This window comes from Octodon degus, unplaced genomic scaffold (assembly GCF_000260255.1).
Source record: "Octodon degus isolate 3935 unplaced genomic scaffold, OctDeg1.0 scaffold00045, whole genome shotgun sequence".
Taxonomy (NCBI): domain Eukaryota; kingdom Metazoa; phylum Chordata; class Mammalia; order Rodentia; family Octodontidae; genus Octodon; species Octodon degus.
The window spans coordinates 3968133-3979237 of NW_004524621.1; the positions used below are offsets into that span (position 1 = coordinate 3968133).

The following is an 11105-nucleotide window of genomic DNA, read 5'->3' on the forward strand; positions in this document are numbered from 1 at the left end:
ACTTCAAGAGAACTGAGAGGTTTGGGGAGAAACTGGCAAGTTAAAGAACCTTGCCAATGTCCTGCATGGTGACACCGAGGGTGAGTGTGCGTGTGCACATGCGCACATGCGCGTGTGGGTATACGTGTGTGAGAGAGCATGTGCACATGCGTGCGTGCGTGCGTGCAGGCAGTGATGTAAATGCTTCCAGGCTCTCACTCTCTTTCATTCTGGTTTTGCTCTCGCATCCGCACATTTCCTTTAGCCTAAGAGGATCGCTCTGCCGACCTGAGTTAATTCCTGCGCAGTAAGTTACTCCACCTTTGGTCTCCTCCGCGTTGCCGCGCTGTAGGAAGCGACCAAGCCGACCCTTGGCCCGCCGCCCCTCCGCCCAGCCCCGCCTCCCTCCCCAGCGCCGCTGCTGCCCAGCTCCCAGACCCGCGCGGTCAGCGGGCTCCTTCACAACCGCCAGAGGGCGCTGCCTGGAGGGTAGGGGTGGGGTAGACTCCGCAAGCTGGCTGTTCCAGGAGCAGCCGGCTACAGTTTGCAGGCTGCTTCTGAGCAGTGTTGTTTTGAGACAGGGTCTCGCTATGTAGCCCACGCTGCCTCGAACTCACAGTGATCCTCTTGCCTCAGTTAGGCCCTGAGCCAGGTCCCTGAGCCAGGTCCCTTCTGAATGCTGCGATTACAGGAGGTCTCCACCATGTCCCAACTGATGAGATTTTAGGGTGGATGTTTCTATTATGTGGGTTAGGAATTAATTTGGAAATACACGTAACATTAGGGCTGTGATTTAAAATAATTATTCTTTAATTCCATCAAGTATTTATTTAGACTTCAGCCTTGTGATTTTTTTTTTTAATAGAATCAGGGAAAGGGCTGGGTGTGGTAACGCATGACTATAATCCCAGCACACAGGAGGCTGAGGCAGGAGGATTGCTGAGAGCTCAAGGCCAGCCTGGCTACAAAATGAGAGGACCCTGCCTCAAAATAAGAAAAAGAAAGTCAGGGAAAGACCTTTTTCTTCTCCTTTCCTCCTGCTCGTAAATCTGGATCACTTGCTTAGAATTTCACCCAACCATGCTCTGGATTATTCTCTTGTTTATTAGTTAGTTTAGTTGTGCCGATGTGTGGGGTGTGGGGTGCCCATGAGTTACAACCACACAGTGTGTAGTGGTCCTGTTGGGGTAGTGGGCTTTCTGGCTCCTTTAACAGTTTTTTAAAATGTTCATTTCTCATGTGACAACTGTGTGCATTGGTGGGGTGGAGTGTGGCCCCGCATGACTCCAGCATAGCACTCGAGGGTCAAATCTGGGAATCAGGGTTTCCACCCCCTCACCATGACTGGCGCCTTTCTCCTCCCTAGGACACAGGACAGGTGACTGCAAGCTCTAGTCACCCCCTGTGGTGCTAGGGCTCAGCTCTTCTGTCTGTTGGGGTACTTCCTTCCATCCCTCTCTTCCTCCCAGATGAGAGTGATCCAAAGTATATGGTTTTTATTTTTTGGATTTTTCCTGAGACTGGGTCTTGCCATGCACCTTAAGCTGGCTTTGAACTTACGGTGATCCTCCTGTCTCAGCGTCCAGAGTGCTGGATCACAGGTGTGTTCCACCATGCCTGGGTCCAATTTCTCTTTAAGGGACCCGAGCAGCCATGGTTGGGATGGGGGAAAAGGCAGGGGGTGGGGTGGGGGACACATCTTTAATCCCAGCACTGAATCTGAGGCAGGAAGGTTGCAATTTAGTGAGACCCTGTCTCAGAATAGAATTTCTTAACAAGCTGGGAAACCTTCAGTATGAAGGTTCTGGATTCAATCCCTTGTGGTGCACAAAGCAAAGAGAAGCAGAACCTCACTATTTCTTGCTTCTGGAACCTTGGGCTGAATCATCGTGTCTACAGGGGGAGCCCTTGTGAGGGGCTGTCCCTGCCTCTCCTGGCTCCTCCCATCTGTGACAGACCTGGTCTCCTCTAGGTCCTCAGAGGGTCCTCTCGCCCTCTTCCCTCTGTGTGTCTGTCTGACCCAGCCCCCCTCCTATAGGGACATGGCCTTCTCTGACAAGCCTGCCCCCAAGCTCCTTTAAAGTGATCACCTCTTTGAAGTCACTATCTGAGGCCTGCTTAGGAGCTCAGAGTATGCACTTCGGGGCACAGTTAGGCCCTGAGCCCGGTCCCTGCTCAGCCCCTGACCAGGTTCAGTGCCAGGGCGCAAGGGATGGACTCTTGGGCTGCCTCCCCCGCTGGGGTCCTGAGGCTGGGTTTGGCCTGGCCTGGGCTGCTGGGTTCCCTCCAGGGCCTCCGTTTCTCTGGGGGAGAATGGGGCTGTCCTCCCTTCTGCTGCAGCCAGGGAGGCAGTGTCTTCAGCTTTCAGAGACCACTGAGCCAAGCCTGGGTTGGGAACCTCCAGGCCTTGCCCGATCCCATCCTCCATCCCGCCTCCTGCACTCTGGGGGCTCTTGTGCTTGTGACCACCATCCTTGTGTCCCACGGGTCGTTATCCACAGGGATCAGCTACAGCGGCCACTCTTCTCACCAGCCCTGTCCACTGGAGAGGACATTCAGCTGTCCTCGGCAGCTAGTGATATTTCTTGATCAGCTGCCTTCCAGGGACATGAATGAGCCTAGGAACTGTTCATATCCCTCGATGGCACCCTCCAGGCTTGCTGGTAGGACCCAAGTCATTTCCACATCTATATTCTCCCTTTTCATTCTTGCTGGCCTTCCCACAGCTGACCTTGAACTCACTGTATAGCCCCAGGCTGGCCTTGATCTCATGGTGATCCTCCTGTCTCAGCCTCCTGCATGGTAGGATTACAGGAATGGACCATGTGATTCTCTATCAGCTTTGACCAGATTAAATTCATCCTGGTCCTTGGAACTCTGTATTGTCTTCACATCTACTAATGAAACCAAGACATTTGCCCCAAAAGTCAAATCCCAAAGTGGCATCCTAAGTCACTCTGTACCTGTAGTAGGTGCTGATTACGCAGCGTGCCCTAGCTGCTTGACACGGGCACACATCATTTGTAAGTGCTCCCTACCCTTTCTTTCAGCAGCACAGCTGCACTGTGGCTGTCAAATGCCTGTTGCAGAAAGTCTGAGTTACCAGAAAGGGGCTAAATCTCCCAACTCCCCCCGCAGGCCTGCCTGCCCCCAGAACCATGAATCCCCCACATGCATGATGATGGAGTTCACAAGCTGGCTCCACGGCCTCCCTGACCTTGGGAACTAGGATGTACCAGGATGCGAGGCTAATTTGTAGAGAACCAAATACCATGGCTTGGACCTAATCTTGAAGAAACCATTGCTGTTGATTGTTTTTCTTTTTCTTTCTTTCTTTTCTTTTTTTTAAATCAGGAATTGGACTCAACCTTGTGGTTTCCAGGTAGGCACTTGCGCCACTGAGCTATATCTCCAGCCTATTTTTTTTTCCTTCTTTTTTTGATACAAGGTCCCTTTACGTAACTCAGCTGGCATGGTGGTATACATTGGCAGTCCCAGAGGCTGAGGTGGAAGATCACCTCAAGTCCAAGGCCAGCCTAGGCTGCTTCGTGAGTTCAAGGCAGCCCTTGTGTCCCTGCCATACCTGGCTATTGCTACTGCTTGCTGTTCCATATGCTGCCAACTGACATCCGACACAGAGAGGACAAATCATGCAAAGTCTGTGTCTTTTTTTCCCCTCTTTTTCTCCTTCTCCAATCCCCTTTTCCTTCCTCTGTCTGTCTTTCCCTTCCTCTCTTTTTTTCTCTTTCTCTTTCTTTCCCTTGCTCCCTTCTTCCATCTCTCCTTCCCTTCCTTTCTTCTAGCAATGTAGGGATTAAATCCAGGGCCTCTTGCATCCTAGGCAAGCACACTGTGCCCAAGCCATATCCCAGCCCCAAACTGAGGTTTTGTAGGTTGATAATGATCAAGTAACTTATGTCCTATGTTGTAGCCTGCGTACACACACACACACACACACACACACACACACACGCATGCACACACATAAGATCTGGAATTATTTTTAAAAAGTCTCAGTCTCCAATAATAACTGCTACTTAAGTTTCCTGAGAAAGTGAGTGCATTGCTCTCAGGGACCCTGCTTGGTTTGGGCTGCACGGCCAGCTGGCCCTGCCCCAGGGAAGGAAGGTGCAGAGGCACCTGGATGGCTGTCTGGTGGGAAAAGCTTTTGACCCCTGTGGCAGGGTCCTGCCTGCGAGCTGCCTTCCTGCTTCCTCCGAGTCGCTCCTGCCTGTCACGCCTGGGTCCTTCCATCACCCTGTCTGAATGTGCTATGCTCCTCTTGCAGGAGGAATCCTCAGGAAAGGTGCAAAGCTGTTCTTCCACCGGCGGCACCAGCAGAAGGAGCCAGGCCTGAGCCAGTCACACAACGACCTGCTGTTCCTGCAGCAGCCAGAGGGGGCCCACAGGAAAAACAAGACCCTCACCCGCATCCTCAACAAGAGACTGCTCCCCTGGCAGCGGGGCAGGGATGCCACTGTGAACGGAGTGCCCGCAGAGCCCTGCACGTAGCCCGCCCGCAGGGCCACCTCCTTCCTCAGGGAGCCACAGATGGGGGCCACGATGTGCCCAGGACAGAGCAGGGTACCTGCTGCTGCCCAATGCCTGCCTAGCTTGCTTGGTTTCTTCCAACAGTCTAAGCTTTGGAAGGGAAAACAGCCAGCATTTGCAGCCAGGAGCTTTGCCCAAAGAATGCTGATGAGCCCAGTTCGTGCCAGGTGCCCCCTGCAACATCTGCCACCTCCAGCTCAGGCCATGCTCCAGCCTGGGTGTGGGGCTTTTCTGGAAGGAGGGGAATAATGTGATGTGACTGACAGTGGTGGTAAGGGGCAGGCAGAACCAGTTTCACTCACTGCACCCACAAGCACAGCACTGGGGGCCAGGCCTGACTGTATTAGGAGGAGGCAGTGACCCCGTGCTGTCCCCAGGCACCAGAGGGGTGGGACACCTACCTGCCTAAGCCTCTGCTGGAATTACAATGCACCTCGCCCAGGTGACAGGAAGATGACGGGATTTTTGATAAATGCAAGTTATGATAGGAATGGAAATCTAGGAAGGCACTTGCCTTTAGTATTAGTCATAGAACTTGCACATGTGTGCAATCCCAACATAAGTCCTATGCATATTTTGCTCGGCGCTTCCAAATTCACCTGGAGCCTCCTTGCAGGTGCAGATGTGTGCAGGGTGCTGTGGTTCCTATGCTTTCCTAGTCCTGTCAAGCTCAGGGTGCCCATGGGGCTAGGGATAGGAAGTCAGGGCAGTGAGCACTGGGTCACCAAATTCACATGCACGAGTCTTGCCAAATGCCATTGACTGCCCAAAGTCTGTCCGGGGCTGTCATGGAAATGACCTTGAGTCTCAGGGGTCAGCCTTAGGAATACAAGTGTAATAGCAAAAGGACCAGCTCGAAGGACTTTGTAGGGCTGTGCAGCATTCTGCTATGAACAGGGCGCCGTGCACATTTTGGAGTGTCCTTAGGTGAGCATAAGGGACTGAGAGCTCCCTCCAGCCCACGTGCAGTGAGCGCTTCGCTCGAGGCCTTGTGACCGTCTGCCTGCTCTAGGCCTGGTGACCGTCTGCAGCCCAGGACACAAGTGTACTCCAGAGCGACTGCCCTGGCCGCGGTGGAGCCTCCTCAGATTCAGCTTCACTGAGCTGGAGAACGCTGGTGTGAAAACCTGACCCTAAGCACAGGTGTGGGATGGGGCGCCAGCCTCACTGGAGGCCTTCTGTGAGTCCAGACCATGGATTTCAGGGGAGGCAGAGCCACTGATGAGCAGAAACTGGGGAAAAGCCCCCATTATGGCATTTGTTTTTCTTTCTTGTTTTTGAGGGAGAGATTCAAAAACTACACCCGAAATCTCACTTTGAAATTCATGTTGAACATTTTTTAGGTATTTAGAAGTTAGCAAGTGAAATTAAGATGACTTTATAGCCACTTTCTCTTTTTTTAAGGTTCTGTTCTAAAGTTAGTCACTGTAAAATTCAAAAATCCACGATGTTACCAAGTTAGTCCACAGAGTCAGTGACCACTACTTTTTTCTCTGAAATGGAGGTCACCTTAATCTTTTGTTGCACTTGAAGTATTACTGTGTCATTCTCTGGGCAGAACTTGTGACATACAACAATCTATTTTTTTTCTTTTCTTTTGGGATTGAAGCCACAGCCTTGCACATGCTAGGCAAATACTCTACCTCTGAGCTTCACTCCCAGACATTTAAAGAAAAAATATATATATATGGGGGAGTGTCTAAGTTTTCCAGGCTTGAACCTGGCAATCCTGCTTCAGCCTCTGAACAGCTGGGGTTAGGACAGGTTGTGCCACCTTGCCAAGCTACCCAGGCTTAGTCCTAAGAAGCTATGGTGTGTTGGAATTTCAGGCCCTGATCAGAAGTATTTGAGTACAGACTAAGGACCCTTGTCCAAAGAGTTTCACAAGTCAAAGTTTTTCTGATTTTGGAGTATGTGAATAGGCTTTCCTGATTGTTCATCCCTTCTTTTGAAAACCCAAACTACTCAGAAACCTGGCAAGCGCAAGGTCCCAAGTTCAATCCCTGGTACCAAACAAAACAAACACCCCAAGAAATCTGAAACTTTTTGAGTGTCCCAATGCTCAGGCCTCAGATCTTTGTGTGAAGGAGGCCTACTGACACCTTTTCTGTGGTTTGGTTTTGAAATTCCAGTGGGTCCCTGCATTCCAATGTTCAGCATCTGAATTTTAGCTGTGCTTTTTCTAAACAGAAAAAGCTCTTTTAACCATCCTGTTCCTAAGTGAGCCTCCCAAGCCTCTGCCCACTGTTTATGTCCCTGTGTGGAGCTGGCTTCCTGCGGGCGGTGTGTGTGTCCTCCAGCAAGTGGCCTTTCCTGTGACAGAGAACAGGTGTAGCAGAGGATGACAGGGATGTCAGAGATGGCAGGAGGCCTTGGGGGCACCTGAGGAAACAGCTGTCCTGAAGTTGTGAAGGCCCTTTCCCAGCATCTGCTGGGGCTATTTCTTCATGGTGTAAGATGTGTCAGATCGAGTCATTAAAGATAAAGATGGGCTCAGGTGACACAGCACATGCCGAGGATGCTCATGGGTGACTTACCTGCCACAAGCTTTGGTGGATTCAGGTTTTCGTTTTTTTTTTTTTTTTTTTCTTGATAAATTTTTTTTTGTGGATGAAAATTTAAAAGCAATTCTCCCTGAAACACAAATAGTGACACATTTGTGTCTCCAGAAGCAAGCGCTGGGGCTGGCTAGGAATGGGCCACTACCCCTCGGCCAGCCTGCTTTGTTAGGGGCTGCCTGTGTCCTTTGCGCCCTTTGGGAGCATGTGTATATTTCCTGTAGCAATAACAGAAGTCGGGACCTCTTGTTCCGGTGGAAAACCTGCTGTGAAGAGGATTCACAAGAGCACTTTATTTTAACCAAGTACCAAGTTCAAGTCCAACGCTAGCCCTGGATTCCTCACCACGGCTGCCTGGCTGGTCTCTGCCCATCTAGATTTTTGGCTGCATCTGCCGAAGAGAGGCTGGCATTTTCTTCTTGAGCAGAAAGGGGCCTCACTGCATTGCTGCCACCAGAAAGTGGGCATTTTGTGGGTCACACACTGGAGATTTTGGGGCTTTGACCCTCAGCATCACACAGCTGGACACTGGAAGTCAAACTGCGCACCTCTGCCGGTGGAGCACAGGTCTGTCTCGGTAGCAAGCCTGATGCCAAGCTGTCTCCACTGCCCCACAGGGAGACAGTGGAACCCCAGAACTTCAGGGTTCTCTGCTGATCCTAGACGGTATCCCACTGTCACTAAGGCTGTCCCTGGTGCTGTTTCAGACCCACAGTAAAAGAGAAGAAAGGTTCCCAGGGGTGGAGAGCAGCGTGGGCACTGGATTCTGTGGTGGCAACTGCAGCCTAGCAGCACTTTAGACACAGGCTCGACCCCGCACCGGCCTGGCCAAGTCCCACTGAGGACGCCTGGCTGCAGTGGGAGTGGCCATTGGAAAAAATAAATGTGCACATGGAACACAGCACAGAGTGGTTTGTGCCAAGCCTTATGTGACTGGGAGTCCCAGGGGTGGGTGGGCTCAAGGGTCTCCAAGTTAGGGTCTTTCTTTGTCCCTGAATGGGGCTCATGACCACAGCCAGAAGCCTGTAAGAAGGGCTGGTGGGAACCGTTGTCTGTTCAGCCTTATCTCTCAGCAAGACTTCCTCCTAACATTTCTCCATCACCAGGGGTTGAACCCTGGGCCTGTGAACTCAGTTACTTCCCCAACACTTTGTATTTTTTATTTTGAGGCAGGGCCTTACTATGTTGCTCAGGCAGTGCTCAGACTTGCAGTTCTCCTGTCTCTGCCTCTGCTTCCTAGAGTGCTGGGATGACAGCTGTATGCTACACGCCGGTCATCCCAGCACTTGGGAGGCCGAGGCAGGAGGATGGCTGCAAGTTTAAGACTAGCCTGGGCTACAAAATGAGCTTGAGGCCAGCCTCAAAAGACAAAATCAAATCAAATCATACACTTTCAGAGAGTGGCATGGGCCCCCTCAGGTGGTGCTGAATAGTGGGCACTCATGCCAAGGACTCTCTGGGCCTTCATTCCCCAGTGGAAGAGCCTGGCCCACCTTTTGGGGGACACATTTGGGGAGTAATGTGTAGGGTAAGGTGAAGGCTACATGGGGTGTGACTCAGGCTACCCACCTAGACAGAGACCCACCTGAGCTGCAAGGGCACAGAGATGTGGTCATCTCAAGGACACCTGCTATCCATGCCTACCCTGGCAGGTGGCCCAGGTGGGAGAGATCCAGCTCAGCTATGGGTGTGACAGTGCTCTGGAGTGGGCCTGAGGGGCCTGGCATGGTCACGGAGCCACTGAAGGTCAACATGTTCTTGGGCCAGCTTTCCAATCTGACCTGCTGCTGGTTCCCTCAGGTGAACTGTGGGTTCTGGCCCATCTGTCTACACTGCCCGAATTAACCCACCTTAATTTACCTGCCAGAGACAAGTGCAGAGATCAGACATGACCTTACACGGTCATTTCCATACTTTAGGGCTGCCAGCAACAGGCAAGAATACCATAAAGTAAGATTCCATGTTTGCACAGAGTATGAATTAATTTGTTTGCTAACAAGCATCTCCTCATAAAAAGGTAGAGATGAGCAGCAAAGTAGCTAAAGATAGCTATGCTTTTTTTTTTTTTTCCTGAGACAGGGTCTCATTCTGTAGTTCAAACTATCCTTGCTTTATAGAGCCCAGGCTGGCCTTGATCTGGTGGCAATTCTCCTGCCTCAGCCTTCCAAGGGGTGGGATTAGGGTTGTGCAACTATCCCTGGCTATGACACCTTCAACAGAAGTTTTACATTTAAGCCAACAAGGGGTGCTGGTTGGTAAAGAGCTGGAGCCATGTCTGGTCTGTGTTCAGGGAAAACCAGTGTTTGCAGGTGTGAGGAGTAGAAGCCCATTTGCTTAAAAAAAAATTCTCATGTCATTTTAAAAAAATCACACAGACCCATAGCCATACACTTGTTGCTGAGATACACCGATTTTGTTCATCTGATTGCTGTCTCCCTATCTACTATTATCTGTCTTTCTGTCTGCAGGCATTGGGGTGCTTCACTGGAAACCCTCTGGGATGCACCATTGTCAGATCCAGAGAGCCCTCCCATGCTGCCCCGTTACAATTTGGTCTCACACATCACCTTCACATGGATCCCTTTGAGTTGGGCATTTCTTTCTGTCCATGATTCAAAGATGTGCATCGTTCGTGATGCACACTTGATGCTTTCAGCAGCACTTTTGCTCCTGAATTTTTGCAGAAACGGGGATTGAACTCAGGCCTTTGTGCTTCCAGGCTAGTGCTTATTCTACTGAGCTATCTCCCTGGCCCCTGCTCCTGACTTTAGAATGTGCAATGTAAGCCTGCCTCAGACAGACAGCCTTATTTCTGGCCTTTACTGAGGGGCTGTACTAAACTCATTCAGGCCTGGGGCAGTAGGGGAGGAGTGTGGGAAAGTGAGCATGGCGGGAGGGGAAGAGGGCGCTGTGAGCTCCAGGCTTGGCCCACGCAGTGTGTAGAAGGACTTAGGTATCTTTCACTCCTGCTGTGATGGGCACTCTGACCTGTAAACTATCTGCTTGGGCTTGTGGTGCTGTTGCATAGGGCAGGGCACTTTGGAATCAAAAGTCATCACTCTGGAGTAGGGGAGGATGGCTTTAGGGGGTGGTGCATTTGGACAAAGACTGGAAAGGAAAGATATGTAGAAGGATGGGGCAAGCTGCGGGAACACGTGCTGTCCCAGTGCAGTAGGGACCAAGTGAAGGACAGGCCGGCTGGCCAGAGGTCCTGGATCCCTGGCTGACTCTGGGGCGCTGAGAGGGTGTCCATCTGCGGGGGACCCCCTGTGTGTGGGACTCTAGGGAGCAAGCCTCGGCTTTCGTGGACAGCCGTGGTCACCTGAATGGGGGCCCTGTGCCACTGGCAGAGGACAAGAGAGTCTCTGCTTTTTTCCAAGTACCGCTCTAAACTTTATCCTTGCTAATCTTGTAAATAAAAACGGCCTCGCTGTAGTTTTCTTATTGCGTACACTGGCGTTGGCGCTAACACCTTTGGTGGAGGCCCTGAGCACTTGCGTGTTTTTCAACCCGCCTCACCGTGCCCCAGGGTGCTCAATCTCCTGCCGGGCCATCTCTGATTCACAAGGCCAGTCAGCAGAGTTTGCCCCGGGAGCCCATAAGGAGGCGGCGGTGTGGACCTAAAGCCAACACCCGGGTCCAGGGCAAGCTCTGGCCCTGCCAGGCACGGCGGATCTATCTGCTCCGAAGACCCGGGACGCCCGATCTACTCTGGCAACCCAGTGCCGGGTCAGCGTCAAGCCTGCTGTGAAGACGGGTGTGCTGGCCGCTGGGGGAGGGCTGGGCACCTTCCGCACGAAGGGTGGGGGGACGCGGCGTGGAGCCCTCTGTGTCCGCTGGCAGCGTCCGCGATGCCCACCGCGCGACCCCGGCCCAGCCGGCCAGCCCCGCACTACAACTCCCACGATGCCGCGCCGGCGCCCCACGGCTTCCGGTGCTGCGCAGTTTCCGGAGCGGATCGCAACCCGGAGTCCGGATCCGGCCCGCTCGGCGCCGTCCCGCGCAGGTAGAGCCCCG

The 11105-nt window shown here is 52.2% G+C and overlaps 2 protein-coding genes across 2 annotated transcripts in view; both read left to right on the forward strand.

Moving 5' to 3' along the window:
* C2cd2 (C2 calcium dependent domain containing 2) overlaps nt 1–7989 on the forward strand; it is a 52068-nt gene extending 44079 nt beyond the window's left edge. Inside the window, exon 14 of the mRNA XM_023716029.1 lies at nt 4268–7989. Within this exon, the coding sequence (XP_023571797.1) occupies nt 4268–4491 (224 nt within the window). The 3' untranslated portion in view covers nt 4492–7989. The remainder of the gene's footprint in view (nt 1–4267) is intronic.
* Nucleotides 7990–10847: 2858 nt separating this feature from the next.
* The window catches only part of Prdm15 (PR/SET domain 15), a 49833-nt gene continuing 49575 nt past the window's right edge, over nt 10848–11105 (forward strand). The window contains exon 1 of the mRNA XM_023716096.1: nt 10848–11094. The gene's annotated coding sequence lies outside the window, so the exon portion shown is untranslated. The remainder of the gene's footprint in view (nt 11095–11105) is intronic.